Here is a 22,701-nt window from a genome sequence, read left to right as displayed (position 1 = left end):
GTTGGAAATTCTGGTCCTTCAATACTTGTGTTCTTTCATGGTGATAGCTGAATTGAGCACCCACTGTCTTTCTAGATGAACCTGGCAAGTGCCCCCTTGATTTTGTTAGTCAGACCCCATAAGCTTTACTCCTTTATGGTAACTCTCTGGCTGTATAGGCATTTGGGTTTGTGACCACAGTTTTAGAGAACAGCTGATAGCACAGTCCTCTGGAGGTAGGAAGCAAGGGGATAATTATGCTGTCTCTTGTTTTGAATCTTGGCTCCTTGGTCTAGCTGAGTGACAGCCAACAACAATTTATATATCTAACCTTTCTAAGTCTCAGGTTTCTTATCTGTGAATGCCATTTCATAGGATTAATGTAATGATCGAATGAAATAAACTTTAGCTTATCATGGAGGTTGGCATGCAGTAATCCTTCTATGAGTTGATGTTAGCTACTTTAATTGATATTCTCAATGTTATTACTAATGTATGTGGGACAGGAGGGTAACAGGGGAATATGTGTAGATACCTATCTTATATAATAATTTACATATATATTTTTTCCCCAAGGTCAGAGATTATTTTATTCCCAGAGTAATTCCTCAAAATATTTTATGCCTTCTCCCCCCCACACCCAAAGTTATTCCTTTTACCTATCTTTAATCCTATTGATACAAGGGCCTATTTTTTCTCATTCAGTCTTCAATGGTGACTATCTTTTCATGTATAATTATTTTAGTTTCTGCATTTTAATGTTACACCAGCTGTTCATGCCCATTTTTTCTAGATTTTATGAGTATAGGCACCTACAAAATTATAAAATTTTAGAAATAATACTAATTGTGTTGTAGTTATGTGGGGAAAAACTTTTAATAAAAGGACTTCTATACTTGTAAATAGAATTTTATGATTGTGTCATACTTTCTTTGCTGTAATATCCTTCATGATTCTTATAGAACACACAGTAATGATATCTTACAGAAGCTTCCCCTCATGCCATTTTATTTTTATTTTAAAGAAATAAGGGGGGAGTGCCTGGGTGGCTCAGTCAGTTAAGCGTCCAACTCTTTGATCTCGGCCCAGGTCACGATCTCAGAGTTCATGAGATAGAGCCCTGTGTCAGGCTCGCACTGATATCATGGAGCCTGCTTGGGATTCTCTCTCCTCCTTTCTCTGCCCCTCCCCTGCTCATGTGCATGTGTTCTCTCTCTCTCTCTCTCTCTCCCTCTCAAAATAAACATTAAAAAATACAGAAATAAGGGGCAAAAGTGGTTTAACTCTTTTTTTCTTATCTAGAAAAAATTATACTTCCATTTTTCTAAAAATTTGTTAGAAATTTACTTTACTTGGGGTGCCTGGGTGGCTCAGTCAGTTAAGCATTTGACTTCGGCCCAGGTCATGACCTCACAGTTCATGGGTTCGAGCCCTGTGTTGGGTTCTGTGCTGACGGCTTGGAGCCTGGAGCCTGCTTCAGATTCTGTCTCCTCTCTCTGCCCCTCCCCCACTTATTCTCTGTTTTTGTCTCTTAAAAATAAATATATGTTAAAAAAATAAAAAAAAGAAATTTATTTTCTTAAACATTGTAACTGCTATAAACCCCAAATATCCTTGTTATACTGATCAAATGAAAATGCTAAAAGCAAACTTGTCCTCTAATTTTAGATTTTATATAAATTCGTAAATGTTTTCAGGATAAAGAAAAGTATACTTCAGATATTCTGGTGTAATCCAATTCAAAGTATCATCCCTGAAAGAAAGATGAATCTGAGAATCTAGGCATACTTAAAAAAATGTGTGCCAGTGTTTATTTAGGATCCCTTCTATTTTATTAGAAACAGGAACAGTAATTTCACCAGCAGGAAATAATACAAGTAAGTGTAACACTCCTTTGATTGTTGTTCATTGGAGACCTTTTGGATCCAAGGTCAGAATCCAAGTAAGAAATTATTAATAAACACCCAGTCCCTGACGATTCATTTAAGTCCTGCTCAACTAGATGAAGGCTCCCACCGGGAGGAAAAGTCGCTGTTCCTCCCAGCTGGCTTTGTGTTTCTTTCAGTGCTCTCAAGAACTTCGTAGGGGCAGTTTTGCTCTGCTGCGTCAGGCTGTTGGACAAGAGTTGATGCTCACGGCGCCGCTGACCAGGGCTGCTTTACTGAAGCTCACGGGCCGCCCGTCAATCACAAAGTGACGGATGCAGCCTGTGAAGGGTCTGCTGGGGGCCAAGCGCGGGGTCAGCAGAGACTCTGAAAAAAAGAAACGAAAAACCAAGATTGCAAGTGAGGCATTCCAAGTCCAAATATTACTTGGGCAGAAATATACATAGTAACTGCTCACATCATCAAGATGATTTCCATGTCAAAAGTGGAATATAATTATAATTGACTCCTTTTCTCAGGAACTTTATCTGCCTTTGAAGAAATATGAACATGTGGTAATTTTAAAGTTTTGCCATGTTTTCCCTGATCAAATTTCTGAGTAGATTTCATTTGTCTTCCAGGGCTGAAATCTACCACTTATATATAAAGCTTCAGTAGTGAATTTTCAGGATCTATACTTATTTTTGTGTGATTTAATGAGAAAAGGGAAAGGAATTTTAGCTTCCACACTGTTTTTAGACTTGGTTCATGTTTCTGCTTAATTTGTATCATCACCCTTTGCCTTTAAGCCTCCACATTTTTGCCAAGTTCATAAAATATAATGAGAAAATAATGAATTCATATAAACGAAATTTTAATTTTTCTGAGCTCAGGGTTTGAGAACTATAAATGGGATAATGATAATTAGACTAGTCTTTGTATGGGCACAGGTGCCCGGTAGAATGCCAGGGGAACCTTCTCCCCTTATCTTAATTAGAGATCTAGAAGAAGCCTTATGCTTATTAATTGTACAGATAAAATTAAATGTGTTGGATGATAGAAGCAATATAATTTAAAGCAATTGAGAGGACTTAGAAATTTCATGGAATTAAAATCCATTTAGTCAAAGCTTATTATTATGAACAAACAGCTATGTGAGCAGTAGCAGATAAGAGATGGAAAACACTTCGAAATCACTAACTCAGGAAGGAACATAAAACAGGACAGCAAATTAAATACCATCAAGCAGCTGTAATAAGTTTTCTAAGCAGTGTAGATTAAGACTGTGCAGAAGCTTTGTACTGAAAATAAATCATGGAAATAGCATTTCATATTTAGAATAATTATCAAGTTTTAGATTTGGAAGGGGGCTGAGATCAATTCCCTTTGTCTCTAGATTAGTATGACTATATATATTCTTCAAAGCTGCTCAGTGTACTTCATCACCAGAATAAAAATGAGTGAACAGGAAAGAGTGTAAGGGGCAGAAACATCTATTTCTTCTGCCCATTTTGGAAACTAGTTTTAGAACATGCCTTTTCATTCTGCTCAAGCTTACCACCCTTGGTTTATGGGGAACATCATCTAGAGAAAATAATTCATATAGAAATTATGGTCTGCATAATTCACCACACAATTTATGGTAGGTAGTGACAGTAAAGTGCCCCAGTACCCTAAGTAACTGATTAATAAAATCAACACAGTATTAAGAACATTCCTTGGGTTAAAAGCCTGACTATGATAGAATAATGCAGGCTTTTCAGTAGAGGAACAGTCAAATGTGTGTGTATGTGTGGATTACATTATTTTAATTAAAAACTTTTTTTAATTTTATTTTTTATTTTTTAAAATTTACATCCAAATTAGCATATAGTGCAACAATGATTTCAGGAGTAGATTCCTTAATGCCCCTTACCCATTTAGCCATTCCCCCTCCCAACAACCCCTCCCGTAACCCTCAGTTTGTTCTCCATATTTGTGAGTCTCTTCTGTTTTGTCCCCCTCCCTGTTTTTAAATTATTTTTGTTTCCTTTCCCTTATGTTCATCTGTTTTGTCTCTTAAAGTCCTCATATGAGTGAAGTCATACAATTTTTGTCTTTCTCTGACTGACTAATTTCACTTAGCATAATACCCTCCAGTTCCATCCACATAGTTGCAAATGGCAAGATTTCATTCTTTTTGATTGCCAAGTAATACTCCATTGTATATATATACCACATCTTCTTTATCCATTCATCCATCGATGGACATTTGGGCTCTTTCCATACTTTGGCTATTGTTGATAGTGCTGCTATAAACATGGGGGTTGCATATGTCCCTTCGAAACAGCACACCTGTATCCCGTGGATAAATGCCTAGTAGTGCAATTGCTGGGCCGTAGGGTAGTTCTATTTTTAGTTTTTTGAGGAACCTCCGTACTGTTTTCCAGAGTGGCTGTACCAGCTTCCATTCCCACAATTTTTTTTAATTTCTAATTTTGATTTTTAAATTATACAATAAAATTGACTTTGGGGAATATAGTTCATTAAATGCATTAACTTTTTATTGACAGAAATAGTGTTATCAGGGTTCGCATGATAGAAGAGAACTGGTTGGAATTCCAATAGGATTCCAAATAAGAGGTTTATTTATGCCTTAATTTCCTTTAGTTATTCTTTTTCATGCCTCGGTTTCTGATGTGATTTTAGTGGAATTAATGTTGAACAGCTCAATGTGATGTAATTAATGACATTCAGCTTAAATTATAATTGCTTTCGTTCTAGCCTTGCTGGCACATTTCCTAGATGGAATTAAAAGCTGTAATGGTGCAGTGGGTTGGTGGTTAGCTCCCCCTGGCCCACTAGTTCCTGTGTGCGGGCTCCTTAGCTAAAATTTGCTGTTCATTATATGCCTCAGGCAGGCTGAGTCTGGCTTCAGGTCCACCTTTCCCACCCAGTCTATGGAGCTTAGCAGCTCTTGTAGTGGGAGATGATGGCAGTGTGTAATGCTGGGATCACACTCTGACAACAGACAAGAATCAAGGAGAAATACTGGTTTGAATGATAGAGTAAAGCACTTTGGTGCAAAGGAAAGAACAAATACTGTCAGTTCCATGAAGGAGGGCCGTGCTTGTTTTGTCCTTCTCTGGGAGCCCAGCACAGTGCTTAGTAGACCGTAAATGTTTGTTTTGTGTTGAATGAAGTCACGGCCCCTAGCAGCAAGGAGTATACTATTGAATTTCAACAATAGTCTGTGGTTAAGTGTTACAAAAGGGATATGCACATTCTAGGAAGAGCAGGGGATGTGTGTGTAAGTAGAGGTCGGAGCTGAGTCCTAAAGGTCAATAAGGGGTTAAATTGGGAAAAGAGTGGGAGAAGTTGTTCCTCCAAACGTATGGGGGGAGGGAAGCAAGAACATTTCCCTGTGTGCTATTAAAGGCCCGGAGCAAGGAGAGCATCGCTGAGCATTCAGAAAACTGTAAGTCTCAGAAGGTGTGGAGAGACCCCAGAGGCAGGGGTAAGGAGGGGCCAGAAGATCAAGGGCCTTGCTAAATTTGGTGTTGCACGCTCTTGGGAACGTGTGAAATATTTTAAACCACGCTGTGGTTTCCAGGAAGAAGGCAATGTACAGAAACAGAAGAACTGACACTTCTTATGTACCGCCTGCAGGAAGTTCAGTGGTGGCCTTTGCCAGAATCCCTTTGAGAGCCGCGGCCTGGAGCCAAAGGAGAGGGCTGGGGAATGGAGATGGGCGCGGATAGTGGACGTAAAGAAGAGGAAGGTCTCAACTGTTTCATCAGTGAGTTACTGTTATTGTCAATACTAGTATTTGAAAAATTCATGTTACAAAGCAGAGGAGTGCTTAGATGGTATGATTTTGTGACTACCCAGTGTCAGGTGCTTAATTTTATCTGTGTTTTCTCTCTTTTTTTTCCCTCTCACTCTCTTCATTAAAGTATTACTTGCCTTTACATGGGTCAGTCTAAAATAATCTAGGTAGGACACAAGGAAAAACCATGTTAAGTTTTTCCTTAAAATCTCCACCAAATTCCAGATGTAAAAGCTGGGGTTTCTCCTTCTCTCTCTCTCTCTCTCTCTCTCTCTTTAGCTTTAACATTCAGTTTTTCCAAGTTAGTGAAATGTGTGAAACAAACACTTTCAATAGGTCATGGTCCCTGCTCCGGAGGTTTAAAACAATTGTGGGGGGTCCATGAGAGTCCTTCTGTGACCATCCTGGATTGTACCAGCAGCAATGTTACTGATGATGTTTGCAGGATGGCAGCTGGGAACCTCTCTTTGGGACTGTCACTACATAGGGACAAAAGAACTTATGGTCTGCAGCTGTTTTCACAATTCAGACTAATCTTGGACAAGGAGAACTGTGTATTTCTCAGTAAGAAAGAACTTCTTTCTTAGTAAGGAAGGGAAGTAATTACCAGCAAACTTTTAGTCCCCCAAGATTCTCAGATCTTAGAGCAGTATTAGTAAATGGGTTTTCTTTGTGTTAGAGAAAAAAGTAGGGTGTGTGTTTCACTATGTGGATCTGAGAAACGGAAAAGAGAAAAAAATAGCATATATAGCAAAGGGAGAGTAATATCTACAAGGTAGGAGTCTGGAGCGTAGTTCTATACTTGTTCCTATGAAAGGACATTGTATATAAAATCCTTGGAGGTGAATTAGGAAAACATATGGCTCAATAATTAATACTATAATAACAATAATGAGAACTTACTGTTTTTTGGATTTGGAAACTTGTCCCTTTTAAATAACTCTTACCTGGAACACCTCCAACAAATACAGGCTCCCTGTGATCAACTGGTTTTGGATTCAGGGGTCCAACCACGTGGTTGACTTCGGAGTCTACATCCAACTGAACCACATTTGAATCTCTAATAACTGAAATACAAGGAAAAGACTGGTCAAAAACGACACTGGAATGATTAATCTTCACACGAAAGGGACTCATTTATAACAGCAATGGCTTATATTTGTTCCAGAATAAACCCCACACTTTCTTCTATATCATTATAAACTTCAACGTCTAACCGAGCAATCACTGTAACATTTTCCTGTGAAAGGGAGAATATTTAGGATACTTTTTCTCCTACTTTTCCTTTGCTCCATAAATTGTGCATTATTTAAACAACCCCTTAAGACCGTTTTGGCAGTATTCAAATGTTCAAATCACGTGTGGATTCAATATATACGGTAACATGCGATTTTTTTTTCTTGGCCACGTTTAGACTGTCATCCATTCCCTATTTTATCATATAAGTTGTAGTCTAAGTTCTCCCAAGCCATCACTCCACACATGGGAGTGTAGGCTCTCTTTACAAAGGAAGCCCAGGACACTCCGTTTTCCTCACCTGTAATTCTGTGCCATCTGCCATCACAGAGACTCTGCTTGGGTGTTACTGAGGTGGAAAAGTCTCGGATGCCATTGTTGACTTTCACTATAACCTGCAAAAGACAGGGAACATTATTATATAATTTCATCTCTCCTTCTCCTGATAAAACTAGATTTCTTAAATTCACCACATGCAAACGATTAGCTTTGCAATGTGAACACAAGGGGTCACTCTTTGGTAGGCTATGGAGAGTAAACTGTTCCTAGGAGAGGACAGAATAATGACACAGGAGAGAAGCTGGGGGAGAGGGACAAGAAGATAATAGCATAAATTTCTTTAATTTCAAAAGACGGAATGTGTTCTGCAAAGCAGGTTAAGGTATTGGTGGAGCCAGACTGCCTGGGTTCGTACCCGGTGCCCCAGTCACCTCACTCTGTGCCTCTGTTTCCTCATTTGTAAAACCTACCTTACAGAGCCACTGCGGGGGTGGGGGTGGGGGGGGGGTTAAATGAGTTAGTCCATAGGAAACATTTAGAACAGTTCCTGACACACATTTTTTATCATCATATGGTTTACCAGTACCAGAATGATTTTATCATCATATGGTTTACCAGTACCAGAATTAAAAAAAAAAATCAGTTCTATTAAGTTAGGGACATAAATGAAAATATGCTGCTTTTTCTTTAATATTTATTCAAACACTTTCATGAATGTTCTTTAGTCATAATTTTTAAGGATGAAAGTGGTGCTTAACTATAACAATTTTTTGATTTCTAGCAGTTGAAAAAATATATGTTTATGTACATATATGCACATATACACATCTGATATGCACATATATTGTAGAGAGATGCTTTAGAGTTCATTTTGACAGCTGGATATGTTTGCTTCCCTCGTTTGTTGTAAAAATGCTTTCTTTTATTACAATCTTTTAATTCCATTTTGTTGATGATTTTTTTTTTTTTTAGCTTTGTCACATTTTCATGGCTCTTTGGTCTAATCAAATCAGTTCCCAACTATGAGTCTGAATCTGAGTACTGCCTGCATTTAAATTCCACGTATAGCTTCCCTATTGGGTTTTCTTTTTTTCCACTTAGGAAAGATTGATGAACTAATTCTGTGACATAAATCCGCTTCAGATCTAGAATCCAAGGTCAAAGGAGATGGTCTATTAAAACAACTTTTCCCACACTACCTGCCCCTTTTTCATGTGAACATTCAGGTACTCTCCGCTGACACTGTGGCCATGAACGAGGGTTCCGGAACTGCTTCTGGGACGGACTTCAAATGCAATCTCAAACTTCAGTCCAATATTGAAAGACTCATCTGTGGAGAGAAATGTTAGCTCTCAAAAGCAGCCACCTAAATTTTGCAACCATGGTGTGATTTTGTAATTATGTATTTTTATACCTGTTTTTGAAAGTTTGGCAGATTTTTCAATCGGTAAAGCAGAAAGTGGTATCTCCCATGTCAGACACACGGTGGGCAAGCCCCATGGGGTCTGAGATAACTAGCACCCCACTCCTGCTGGGCGGTGTGGGGTGTGGGCTGGGGGCAGCATGTGGAAAAGGCGCCATGGCTGTGGGAACTCAGTGGAGGAGAAACTGATTCCGGCCAGCGGGACCACTTAACGCTTCCAAGTGAGGAGGAGAAAAGAGCAACCTGGGCAGAGGAGGGACCACTTAACGCTTCCAAGTGAGGAGGAGAAAAGAGCAACCTGGGCAGAGGAAGTGGTCTGGACACGAGTACAGAGCCTGGGACTTTTGGGGAGCCCTGTGGAGGCCAGGGTGGCTGGGCTGTCCCTTGCAAGCGTAGAGCGAGGCCTGGCGAGTGGGGAGCCCTGGGGGGGGGGGGGGGAAGGGCGCTAGAGCTCCCGCAGGGAAGTTTCCCTTTATTTTGCTCAAGGGAGTGGACTTGATCAGGTCTGTATTTTAAAATAAGTTTTGATAAAGGTAACTGCTACCAGGACTGCAGAGCACTTCAGAGGAAAGGAAACGTGAGAGCCGTAGAAGCAGTTAGGAGCTGCTGTTGCAGTGATGCAAGAAAATGAACTCTTTTTGAGAATGTCCGAGCTCACTCCAAGACCTTCACTTGGCTGCACTGCCATGCCTAATGTTTGCTCTATGGAATATTTGTTGGGGTGGCTTGGATGGTGATTGCGTGTAGTCTGTTAGGGCTTTATGTATTTATTTTCAGAACTATCACATTCCATCCCTCGGCACAGGTACCGACATACTGGAGGTATACAATAAAAACTTGGTTCAATGAATGACAGAGTAATAGGTGAGGAGACTAAAAATCCAGACATAAAATTTCTAAAGGGTGGGGATGCAGGGCAAAGGGAGGAAGCGGAACTTCCTTTGGTAGGGACAATGGGTCATGCTAAGAGGCAGCAGAGAAGGACGAGAGCAGGGTGGCTAAGAGTTGACCCAGGTTAGACCACAGAGCAGCACAGGAAATTCTAAAAGAGCCCAGATGGTCTACATCAGAGTTGTGGCAGCCGTGGAGAAGCTCTGGTCAGGGGAAGCAAACAGGGACGGACATACATGACCGGTCTGGCATGGCAGGAGGCGAGAAAGGCGATTCTTGTGAAAAGAAGCCATTTCCTAGGGCTGAGTGAGTTTGGCATTCTGAAGTTTTAACTCTGAGCCCAAGATCCCTTCAGCCACCTCCAGGAGAGAAGGGTTTCATGATTCATGTTCTGTGCGGAAGTCACTGTTACCTAGAACCACGTATCCTCCTTCTGTTGAAAAGTACGTTCCCATTTCCATCGGACCTTCAAAACAAGGAGTCACGCTAAATGTCTGAGATGCAGAGGTGATCGAGGCCCCGTTGAGCTGAAGATTGCTGAGGCAGCCGCTGAAACTGTAGACTGAGTTTATCTGAGAGAAGAAGACATTCCTTAAAATCTAGTTTCTCAACACTCACAGGTGCACCAAAGGGAAACAAAAGGAAGGGACTCGAGTCCCAAGAGAAATGAAGCAGTTCCTCGTCGTGTTATCTTAGCTATCTGAAGGATCAGTTGTTTTCCAGGGAGTAGGTTCTCAATTGGTTCTTTGAAGCCGGGATTTTGTATTTGAGACTGTCAGCCTGCAGTAATTAGCTATGAAAGTTTTTACATACGCTATGACAAAATAAATTGCAGCTTTGGCTTTCAAATTAAATATTAGAAGGATCCTAGTTTGTTTTCCTTCAAGGATGACAGCTGGCCCAAGATCACCTGATGCTGATGAGGGCAAGCAAAATTATTTTTTTTTTAAGTTTATTTATTTATTGAGAGAGAGAGAGAGAGAGAGAGAGAGAGAGAAAATGAGTTGGGGGGGGGGGCAGGGGGAGAGCGAGAATCCCAAGCAGGCTCCAAACTGTCAGCGTGGAGCCCAAAGTGGGGCTTGAACCCACAAATCATGAGATCATAACCTGGGCCAAAGTCAGATGCTTAACCAACTGTGCCACCCAGGTGCCCCACAGCTAACAAAGTTCTTAACTGTTAAGTCTACCATGGTTAAATAAGCAGCAGAAAGCTTGCATTTCTGGCTTCATTACCTGATCTTGTGGTTGAGCATTTATCACACCTCATGACCTGAAACTTGGGCCACTTTGGGCAGCTGATTTTATACTGCTTTGGAAACCTTACTTTTAAAGGGATTGTCATGAAATTGGGGCTAGTTGCCTAAAATCTAATTATAACACAAGCTCCCCCCTTGTTTTGCTTTATCCACATATATTACGGAATCTTAGAAATGCATTAATCTTTTGTGCTAAAGTCAAATCTATATTTGTTAAGAAAAAAATTAGCCCTTTGATACATCCCCTTTATTGCTAAATATTTTTGTAAAGGTGCAATTTTAACTTTTAAAATATAAAAATAACATGTTTTTTACTATACCCCTGCTTTTCTGCAGGAGTAACCACACTTCCTTCCACATTTACAAATTGTGTGTGCATGTGTGTCTGTGTGTATGTGTGTGTGTAGGAAACAAAAATGTAATCGTAGTTTACATAATGGCCCAATGGCCCAAAAGTTTTTTGTCACTCAATAATATATAATGGAATGAACTTCCTTCCTCCCTCTCTCTCTCTCTCCCTTTCTTTCTCCTTTTCCCTTTCTTTCTTTCTTTCTTTCTTTCTTTCTTTCTTTCTCTTTCTTTCTCTTTCTTTCTTTCTTTCTTTCTTTCTTTCTTTCTTTCTTTCTTTCTTTTTCTTTCTTTCTTCTTTCTCTCTTCCTAAAAGCATGGGTACTTGCTGAACAACCAACCAAGTATCTCCGTGAGGCATAACTTTTCATGACAGCTTATATACCTCTGAAACTTTTTCATCTCCCCTCTACCGTAGAATCAAAAGATCACTCCTGACTTTGTAATGCCAGAGGCAAGACAGACACCCCCTGGGACAGTCCTCACTTTGATAGCCTATATCCAGCGAAACTCCAGTTTCACTCTTGCCAGTTGGCTGATTGTAAAACGAGGGCCTAGATTAAATAATCTTCCAGCTCTAAAGGTCAGTGGCTCTACCTGGTCATGCCTAGCTTACCTGGACATTTTTCACAGCCCTTCCAGGAGCCACACCTCCTAAATAAATAGGACCCTTTATTTTCCAGGCAGCTCCAGTAGGAGGAAGACTCTCTTCTAGGACTCGGAGGCCATCAATTATCAGTCGGCCACTGCTCTTTTCCCGAATAAATATCACCTGATGGAGAGAAAGAAAAGACCACATCTCAAGTATATCCCAAGATTGGGGGGGGAAGGCTGGGTTGCCTCTTCTACCTTTGGTGTTACAGTACTGTGGGAAATCTGCAGAAGTTCTTTAAAATAGTGAGGAGGGCACCTGTTGGGATGAGCACTGGGTGTTGTATGGAACCCAATTTGACGATAAAGTTCATATTTAAAAAAATGATACCATTGAGAAAAAAAATAAAATACTGGTCCTTTCTCTGAAGGTCGAGAGTTTAGTTTTTTCCTTTAAAGCTTGATTTAAAGCGACAGGCTGAATTTCTGAATACAGCTTATACATATTTAGTAGAGTTCTCAATGAAGCTTTTCCCCGCTGACCAGCCCACTTGCTTTCTCCCTCTCCTAAACTTATTGCAATTAATTGTTATGCATCTTACATTTCTTACTCTTTCCATTACATAACATTGATTTGCGTCAATATTTAGATAGTCTCCCAGTGGTTATTCTATCTTCCTAACTAAGCAATTTACTCTTAGCTTTGTATCTTCCACAGCTTAGCCTATAAAAGACACTCAGCAATTGCTGTTAAAATTGAGAAACTTACAGGCAGTGGGAAAGAAACAAGTGAAAATTCATTAGAAATTAAACTTCAGTTTATGTTTGCCATTGGTCCTTTGGTGAAAATAATTACACTAAAAAATTACACTCATTTTAATAATATGCTTCAAGATTTTTATAAGGAATTTAAAAAAGTTTTCCAAATTGAACTCTGAACACATGGCAATAGAATTTTAAAATGGGTATTTCTAGAGAGACCACTAGGGCATTAATGTCAGTCCATTTGACAACGGTGAATATTTGCTCATAATAATATTCTCAACCTTCAACTCACATCATGCCACACTCCATCATTGTATTTCTCTTGGCTTCTAATCTTCAGTTTCTTGTGGCCAACATTAAACATGAAAACCAAGCGGCCATGGGCTAAGAATAGAGTCATGAAGTCATTCTCTTCTTGATCTGAGACATAGAAAATCATCCCATGGGAGGAACGAGTTTTCAGACGAATGGAAAACTGAGATCTGGTAAAGGAAAAGAAAAAGCTTACTATCTGTAAAATGAGACTGAGGGTGATCTCTAGTTTCCCACAGAAACAGAGTGTAAGGAAGAATGAGTAGCCATTCTATCAAATCCTAAGCAGCATTATTTCTAATTATGCCTTAGTATTAATTAATGGATATTGGGAAAGCGTGATTAACTCAAAAAATGTAAATCTTTCCCTGCTTCTTTATACGGCAGGGCTACATTCTACATTTAAGGAAGCATTGTTTCACTTATGGATCAGAATGTGTCTTACTTTGAAAATGTGGTTGCATTGAGTTCATTCACATGGACAAAAAATGCTAGTCAGGAATGAATGTGCATATAAAAATTTGCATAGAAACAATATCATTTGTGTAATGTCTAAAATACAGATTCATTTTCTATTTCCCAGTAAAAATGAATCAATAGATATCACCTGTTAAAACCAGTCACCAGAATGTGTAGGAATTAAACAAAACTTTCTAGACATTTGTCTCCAGGCCATATAGATAAGATACGTTTATTAGGCTAATTTCTAGTTTGATTTAACTCTAAATTCTTCCCAATGAACATAAAATACGGATACTGCCTATTAGGGAGACAGCAAGTTAGAAGGCAGTAGAGGTTTCTTTTTGAATGCATTGCTTCTATGAAGGCTTGAAAGGGATATAAGACCTATATAAGGATATTTGGGTACTAACACTAAAGAAGTCTTTATTTTATTATTTTTTTAACGTTTTATTTATTTTTGAGACAGAGAGAGACAGAGCATGAACGGGGGAGGGGCAGAGAGAGAGGGAGACACAGAATCGGAAGCAGGCTCCAGGCTCTGAGCCATCAGCCCAGAGCCCAACGCGGGGCTCGAACTCACGGACCGTGAGATCGTGACCGGAGCTGAAGTCGGACGCTTAACCGACTGAGCCACCCAGGCGCCCCTAAAGAAGTCTTTAAAAGTACTCAGTAACCTGGAGATTTGCAGAATACTGGGAAGAGGTGCTGGGCTTTACAGATAGCGTGAGGGTTAGTGGAGATACAGTGGTTTTGTGTCTTCAGTGTCTTTCCTTATTAACCTTCCAGTAGTTCAGAGACAACCCCACTTTCAATCTGAAAGTGATTTATATGGGGGAAGGAAGGTAATATCAAGGTTAGAAGATGAGTCATTTGAAATTTGCCCCATGTTTCTTTCTTTGATTATCTTTCTTTTTTGATAAAATGCAGCCAACTCCTAGGAGAATGCTGCCGTTTGCATCTTACTTTTGGGAAGAAAGTCACATAGAATGTAATTTATTGGGCAGCATGAATCACGTACTATGTGGCGTTATTTTGATGATAAAACAATAGGATTAAGGTGGCACAGAAAGGAAAGATCGTAAGAAAAAGATGGCTATGGCAAACAAGGATGAAGTCCAGCCATAGCATTAAGTTTCTGGAAGGGACCGTGTGTTACTTTACTTTTCACCAAAATCTCCTTTTAAGTGTTCAAACTCTTGGCGGCTGTTGGCGGTCCCTCCATACTGATAGGCATGCTCTATTGCTCTAGGACTGTTGGAAAGGTGGCAGTAGGAATCTCTTGGAGCATTCCGCTCTGGGAACTTCAGGCTGGCAGGATCCCCTGAAGGCGCATCTTTACTTTTTTCTCCCTATAAGAATAGGAAATAAAGCATATTCAGGGATAAAAGTGATAGACTAGCAGCAAAAGTTCATTTGTGATTTCTTTATTGTTAATCATCATCATCATCATCATCATTATCATAACAAAACAGGAAGGAAAACGTGTACTATTTGTGGATCTTCCACTCATCAAATAGTAGGCCCCTCTCTTTCCTTAAGCAAATGATAGCAGTAGCTGTGGCATTAAAAACAACAAACAACAACAATGCAGCATATTAACAAATCCAAAATTCTAGTCTGTGATGGTAAAGTAGAGCTAACCTGAAGCTACAGAGGTAACTGGCTGTAGCATTTAAATTAAATGCACATCTTAACGAATGGTGGAAAAGGGAAATATTGACAATAAAAGAATGCTGAGAGAATCGATCGATAAAGGCCTCAAATCATAGACAACGATATTTCTTTAACGCACAGATTATTATTCATGCATGCTGTGCAGAAAGTTAACATACTCAGTAACACCTTCAACATATTTAAGAGCATTTTTGGTGATGAGATAGGTAGTAAACTTTTATGCGACAAGGTATAGAGCAATACTTAAAAACTACTTTGTGCTCTTAAATTGCGCTGTTGATTTTAAAATTTAGAGCTTTGAGACTACAGGCTAATATGGAACGGTTGTCTAGTCTTAGTTTCTGAAGCAAAATTAAAGTAAATGAAAATAAATCTGATCAGACATTTATTCATTTACTCCAGCAATGTTTATTGAAGACCTAATAGGTAGAAATGACCTGGAAGGAAATGAGTGATTCTGCATGCCCTCCACGGGCAGTGTGTGGTGTGGAAGAGAAAGGTGAGTGGGAAATGGCTCCTTTTTTTTAAAGGAACTGAAAATTGATTTGAAAAAGCAGACACTTAGATAGCAAAGTGGAAGACAGGCTGTTGCCAGATGGAAAGGACTTTAGATGACTGGCTGGAGGATGGGGTTTTGTTTTTCGGGCGGGTGGGGGTGAGTGGTCGGTGGGGGTTTGGGGACCCTCCACTCTGGTTCCTCCTTCTTTCCATTCCTATGGAGAGGATCTCGCTGTCTCAGTCTGTGCATCCACTTAGCTATGGGAAGAGAACAACTGTGAATCAACTACAGGGGTCAGCAAAGCAATGGACTATCGGACTATGACGGTCTCAAGTTACCAGCCCTGCCTTTTTCTGCTTCAGTGTGGGAACACATAGACTAGGCTCTGTCTCTTGTCAGCTGCAAAAATTAATAAACTCTGGTATATTTATATATGGCCACCAAATACTCTAAATCCTCTGTGGATATATGCTCTGAATAATAATAATAATAAGTAATAAAGAAGACAAGTATAACTTAATTACTTCATTACCATATAATACAGAGTCTCAGTTTACCATCCTAAAATAGCTGTATGTGTGGGGAACCTGAACCCGCTAGACTTTGACTACACTACTGTAATTTTTTTCTCTGAGGGTCTATTTCAATTCACTAAGTTTCTTTTGTTTCAGATAACAGCCAAAGTATTCGAGCTACTTAAGAAAAAGGACAGTAATGTGTTATAGGGATATAGAAGTATCTTAACACAATCCCAGAAAAGATAGTACAGTATAGCAGGGTCCTACCACAGGCAAGAATCAGGAATTGGAAAAGTAAGAAGAATCAAGATACTTCTTTTCCAAATGTTTCTGGTATCTCAGCTTTGTTTTTCTCAGACTGTCTGCTTTCATTTTTCTTTCTCTGCAGGACAGTTTTCTGCCTTTTCTCTTTCTATAAAGCAGCTTTCTTTCTCGTGCATGATTAATATAGAGTTATTCCATGTTTTCTATTCAATGGCCAGCCTAGACAGGTGTCTCCGGGTTCTAAGTTTCTAAGGAAAGGAATCTGATAGCCCAGCTTAGTTCATATAATCTACCCTGGTCCAAACACCTACATCCAGGTAGATGAGGTCACATACCTAATATACTGGGTTGCCCTGTGTGTAGGGATCAATTCTTTGGAATGTTGGCCAATACTCCAGAATTGATGTCTAATATATAAAATCTTCATTATCACACTAAACACCACCTGAGAAACTATGTTCCCAATTAAATTTAAAAACATAGAGATTATGAAAAATTTTCAGGATAGAACATAGGCAGTAAAACAGGTATTCTTACGTACTCATGGGGGAGTATAAATCGCTGTTCCTGTTTTGGAAAGTAGTTTGACTTGACCCGATAAGTCTACCTCTAAGAGTATTTCATAGAAGTTTATTCAGCAATAAAATCAAAGATTAATGTACCATGGTATTCACCCATAAATGAAGAAAACTAGAAAGCACTGAAGTCTATTAATGGTTAAATAAATTATAACATATTCATAAAATGGACTATTAGGAAGTTACTGTGAAAATAAGTTGTTATAAGCCCAAATTGCTATGAATTGGCCTTGATAAAAAATTAAACCAAAGGCCACAAGCTTTTCTTGGTAGGTATTTAAGAAGCTATTGATACAAGGGTAAATATGAGAGAAGATTAGCAAACATTTGGCATTCTAATATAAGTGGAATCTAAAGTGCTTCTGTATCTGTTATTCTGAAGCTGAATTTCTAAGACTTTTTACAAGAAAGGCTAAGAGGTTTCCTATACTATTGAAAAGTGTGTGTCAATAGTTCCAAGGGCTGTTTATTATACCCTTGAGACTATGAGTATTTGTTAGGAAACTACATTTGATGGACAGCTTCAAATAGAAAACTGTATTCATTTAAAGGGGTTGGGTGTATGCCATAGAAGGTTGGTTTTCCTCATCAGCCTGTATTAACCTATTGCATAGGATCCACTGACCCGTGCTCAAGTCCCAGCTGAACAATTTCAGGGTAAACATTTTAGCATCACTGTGACAAGGTGACAGAACTATTTCATCGGAGCCTCATAGTCTCCTCTGAAGACTCCTTTATATTATCTTCTAGTAAAAGCCTTCATAAAAGTCAATGAAATTATTTCTCTGCCTGAATCACTTAAAAAAGTCTTCTGTGTGAAATTCAGGAAAGGATCCTGAAAAATTACTAACTTTGAATTATACATAAATGAAATTATTCTATTTACATTGATAAATCATGTGTGAACCAAGGAGAAGTTGCATGGGGGTTCTAAAAAGTGGTCCATGCAAGCTGAAATCTATAGGGAAGTGCCCAAGGTATAACGGCCAGTGCAAAACCATCAGAAGCGAGAAGCTGGAGGGTGGGGCGATGCTTTCCTCTTGCTGATGGCTCAGAAGCCAGTCTTGGAGAGAAATCAGTTCTTCCTCTAAAAGATGCTCAGCCTCACTAGCATTCAAGGAAATGCAGATTAAAACCACAATGAGATGCCATATCTGTCCGTTAGATTGGCAAAATTATAAAAATTTGATCACATCCAGTGTTAGTTATTGTGAAAGACAATAGGTTCTTTCAAGTGCTGTTTGTGGGAGTAAAATAATCTCATTATTGAGAACGCACATTCCCTTAAGCCAAGCAATCCCACTTTTAGGAACTGGTCCTCCGGACACATTCACAAGGCTCTGTAGAGATATAACAGCTAATATTCACTGAATGTTTGCTCTATGCCAGGCATTGTGCCAGGGCTTTTCATGGACCAACTCATTTAATCTTTATAACGACCCTATGATGCAGATCGCTAAATATTTCTTGAACACCTATTATGTGAATTGTTCTAGGCTTTTAAGACACATCAGTGAACAACAACAAAAAAGGGAGCTTGCAGTCTAGCAGAGGAAGCAGAGAGTAAATAGTAAACATAATACAGTCACTAAATAAATTAAAATGACAAAAGTGCTATGGAAAAAAGGACAACTAGGAGAGGCAAAGGAGGTAGGTAGTACCAGTAGAAGGCAAAAGGCAGCTGGTATGAAATAGGGGGTTAAGGCAGGTCTCCCTGAACACATGAAAAGTGGGCAATCCTGGAGGGAGTTGTTCGTGCAGCTATTTCGGGGAAGAGTGGTCCAGGTGGAAAGAAAGACTTTCCTCCAGCAGTGTGCACGGCTCGTTCTAGTGTGGGCAGGAGAGTGAGTGAGGGAAAGGGGCCTGGATGGTATAGAGCCTCTTCAGACATCATAGGGCCTGGAGCTTTTGCTCTGAGTGCAGTTGGGGGTGGGGAGGACTTTGAGCAGGAGAGTGACACGATATGACATATTTATAAGCAGGCGGCTGTTGTGCAGAGGATAGAGCATCAGAGAAGTGGATGGAAGGAGAGAGGCCTGTTGGGAGCCTATGGCAAGGCTCAAACGGGAGATGATGGTGGCTTGGACCGGGTTGGGGTGGGGGAGGAGTGGCACCCGAGTGCATTGTTAAAACTGGGCCAGGAAGATGGGTGGGGAGGATAAGCTTGAAAGAATGGGAAGGACTTAAGAGTTTCATCTGCAATGAAGGCACCTAATGTACGTGCTGGAAGTAAATGAACGAGAAAGAACAGTAGTCAGGGGATGCAGTTTAAGAACTCAAAAGATTTCGATGACGCAGCAGCATCAGGCGATGGCACAGATCAACCGTGCCTGTGGGTGGTTGAAGTGAAGGTCAAGGAAGGAGGAAAACAGGATAAGATCAGAAACTTTAATGAGATCCAAGACTGTGGCAGAAGCCCAAGATTGCTACACCAAAGCAAATGGTAAGGAGAATTACAGTATTAAGTAACGAGCAATTTTAACCCCTGCAACGAGAAGCAGTTGGAAGTACACAGTAAAAGCCGATTCAAAATGTTTCTTTGGGAGCAAAGATTGATACACCAAAGCTGGTAAACAATAACACGGGGTGCTAGAAGAATCCTACCTTTCATAGGCGCACAGTTGCAAACTGGAGGAAATTTTATAAAGCATCAGTGTCTAGCATTGTGTGCATGGAATACGAGGGCAGCTGAGGATTTGGCACGGCATTGTCTTTTACCTTTTTATTCTGACTTGGTTTGGGCTTTGAGGAATTTTTGCCTTTTTTGTAAAGGAGGAACAACGGCGAAGACTCAATAGGACACGCATACAGAGAAGTGTGGACCTTTTCAGAGTACCGCTGAAAATCTTCTACCTCCACATCTCTGTCCAACCTACACAACAGATGGAAAAAAAACCTCAAAACACTGTTCAGAATTACACGATGGAAATTATGGAAGCGAAAGTCCTTTGGCAATTAAAATGTGTGTGTGTGTGTGTGTGTGTGTGTGTGTGTGTGTGATGGGTCCTTCTTTATCAACCACAATCTTCATCAGAAACCTTTACCCAACCATGTAACAAGGACTGGATGATTGTGCCTGCCACTAGCACATTCTGACAGAAGAACACCTTTCCTCTCATCACACTGGGTGATTGGTACTGCCTCTGTGTTACTAGATCTGTATTAAGTTTCTCCCTTGCCTGTTCTTCTACTCAGGGAGCCCTTATTGTCTTTGTTAAGGGCCCAGATTAATGTCTTTGTTTAAAGTTAAGGAGACTTTCTGAAACTTCTAACAAGGATTTGGGTATGTTGCTCTGTACTACACCGTTAATAATAAGTATGGACATAATTGCATCTAATATATATATATGCTTATATATATATATATATATTATATGCTTTTATATATATATATATATATGCTTATAAATATATATATATGCTTATATATATATAAGCATATATATATATATATATATATATATATATATATATATAATAATTTATTGTCAGATTGGCTTCCATACAACACCCAGTGCTCATCCCAGCAGGTGCCCTCCTCTATGACCATCACCTACTTTCCCCTCTCCCCCAACCCCCCATCAACCCTCAGTTTGTTCTCAGTATTTAAGAGTCTCTTATGGTTTGCCTCCTTCCCTCTCTGTAACCTTTTTTTTGCTCCCTTCCCCTCCCCCACAGTCTTCTGTTAAGTTTCTCACGATCCACATATGAGTGAAAACATATGGCATCTGTCTTTCTCTGCCTGACTTATTTTACTCAGCATAATACTCTCCAGTTCCATCCAGGATGCTACAACGGCCAGATTTCATTCTTTCTCATTAATTGCATCTAATATTTACAGCTTGCTGTATGCCAGGTGCTTTCTGCACACTATCTCATTTAATTGTCATAACAAGGAGGCAGGTGTTATTATTATCTGCATTTAGGTGGAGAAGAAACAAAGGCTGACTCTGCCAAGGTCATACAGAAATTTAAAGGCAAGAAACCTGCACACAAACAAGTATGTCAGTTGCCCGAGCACATGAGAGCTTGTAATGACTACCCTCTACTGCTTCTCCTAAATTTCATAGCTCTCAGTCTTTTTTTTTTTTTTTTTTAACATTTATTTATTTTTTGAGAGGCAGAGAGAGACAGAGCATGAGCAGGGGAGGAACTGAGAGAGCGGGAGACGCAGAATCTGAAGCAGGCTCCAGGCTCTGAGCTGTCAGCACAGAGCCCAACGTGGGGCTTGAACCCATGAACCGTGAGATCATGACCTGAGCTGAAGTCGGTCGCTTAACTGACTGAGCCACCCAGGCACCCTCATAGCTCTCAGTTTTAACAGTGTAAATACTTTCATTATTGACCTGACCTCTTTTTAATCAATCATGCAGAATTAATGAATAATAAAAATGTTATACCTGGTAAAGTAGGCATTACTTATACAGCCAGTGAAATTAGCAAACTGGGGACTGATGGGTGAGCCACCGAAGTAAAACTTCTTTTCACTTGCTTGCGTCTGTTCCACCTTCTCTTTGGGAGCGTTCTTGCTCCCAAGTCTGCTTTGATCTACTATTAGTTCATATCTGCAAAGGAAAAAGCTTCTTTAGACACTACCTGGCTACCATTTTACCTTGAGTTCCATTCCAGGTTACAGGTTTTCTTGTGAAATTGAAATAGAACATTCTGGCTAGTGAAAAGATAGCAATTTGCCGGACTCGTCATGAGGCCCAGGATAAAATAGATGAATATTTTGATATGCAGAAAAGCCTCTCTAGACCTCTAAAAACAAGAAGTTCAGATGACTAGTCATGAGCATCTTGTGGGGAGGGGTGGGAGGTGGAAAAGACAGAACATAACTCATGGTGATTATTTAATCACATCTGAGGAGACCGTTTTCATTGAAAAGCACATTGAATGGTTTTGATTGTGATTGGAAATGGACTCTAGAAAGGCTTATTAATGATTTTTTTTTGTAATGGGCAGGCTCCACGGAAATGGATACAGAATCGCAGCTGCTACGACAAGAAATTTATTTCTTATTCTAGAAAGCTTTCTTCTTATAAAAAAGAAATTCAGTATTACACATTTAAAAACTAAAGTTAGAGCTTTCAAAATATGGTCATAAATGTAAAGTTCTTTCTTTCTCTTTCCCTTTCTTGCTTTCTTGCTTCTATTATTTTTTAATGTTTATTTATTTATTATTGAGATAGAGAGAGGCATGGACAGAGAGAGGCAGAGATAATCGTAAGCAGGCTCTGCACTGTCAGCGTGGAGCCCAATGTGGAGCTTGAACTCATGAACCATGAGATTGTGACCCGAGCTGAAATCAAGAGTCTGACGCTTCCCCGACTGAGCCACCCAGGCTCCCCTCAATTGTTTAATTAAAATCCAAATGAAATCAATGTTTTCTGATCTCCTTCTATGTGCAAAACACTGAAATCCATTCAGGAAGTACTATGTGTAGATACTTCCCCCAAGAAGGTCTGTAGCCTGTGGTTTCAGTGGAAAAAAACCCTTATATTCTTGTGAAGTAATTATATAGTGGTTTATTTGGCATCTCTTGAAAATTAACAGCAACTTCCTTCTAAAAGAGCATTATGTTGTTCCTTCTACCATTTTTCTTCTAGAAAAGCAATAAAATAGGCTATTATTCATAGTGGTCATTCAAGAGAATCATGCAAATAAAATAAATAAAACCGTCTGGTGGGAAGAGTATAAAGTGAGGAGCTGTACCTTGTGGGTGAGACAGAGGTAATGACGAAGTGGGACAGCCCGTCATGGTAGTGCTTATCTGCCGACTGCACCTTGGTCCCCTTTACATCCATGACCACAGTGCCGTTGTCCAACGAAATGGAGAACACATCTGACTGAAATTCAAGCACAGGTTTTTAAGTAGGGAGGCCGGAGATCCAGATGATGGACACGTTTTCAACTTCTACTTCATGGTATTGCTTAAAGGAACACACAACGA

General features: G+C 39.7%; 1 protein-coding gene across 2 annotated transcripts in view; it reads right to left on the bottom strand.

The window, feature by feature from the left end:
• Positions 1-1,764: 1,764 nt before the first annotated feature.
• Positions 1,765-22,701, bottom strand: part of LAMA4 (laminin subunit alpha 4) — a 143,647-nt gene continuing 122,710 nt past the window's right edge. For both annotated transcript variants that reach the window (XM_053904556.1, XM_053904557.1), the window contains exons 28-38: positions 22,464-22,597; positions 21,149-21,313; positions 19,467-19,620; positions 14,377-14,564; positions 12,734-12,923; positions 11,702-11,857; positions 9,894-10,053; positions 8,367-8,497; positions 7,190-7,283; positions 6,600-6,719; positions 1,765-2,231 (exon numbers count right to left, since the gene is read on the bottom strand). In XM_053904556.1, the coding sequence (XP_053760531.1) occupies positions 2,086-2,231; positions 6,600-6,719; positions 7,190-7,283; positions 8,367-8,497; positions 9,894-10,053; positions 11,702-11,857; positions 12,734-12,923; positions 14,377-14,564; positions 19,467-19,620; positions 21,149-21,313; positions 22,464-22,597 (1,638 nt within the window). In that variant the 3' untranslated portion in view covers positions 1,765-2,085. The remainder of the gene's footprint in view (positions 2,232-6,599; positions 6,720-7,189; positions 7,284-8,366; positions 8,498-9,893; positions 10,054-11,701; positions 11,858-12,733; positions 12,924-14,376; positions 14,565-19,466; positions 19,621-21,148; positions 21,314-22,463; positions 22,598-22,701) is intronic.

This window comes from Panthera pardus, unplaced genomic scaffold (genome assembly GCF_024362965.1).
Source record: "Panthera pardus isolate Hobbes unplaced genomic scaffold, ASM2436296v1 HiC_scaffold_17, whole genome shotgun sequence".
Taxonomy (NCBI): domain Eukaryota; kingdom Metazoa; phylum Chordata; class Mammalia; order Carnivora; family Felidae; genus Panthera; species Panthera pardus.
Note: the sequence above shows the minus strand (reverse complement) of the source record. Positions and strands in the feature narration are given on the sequence as shown.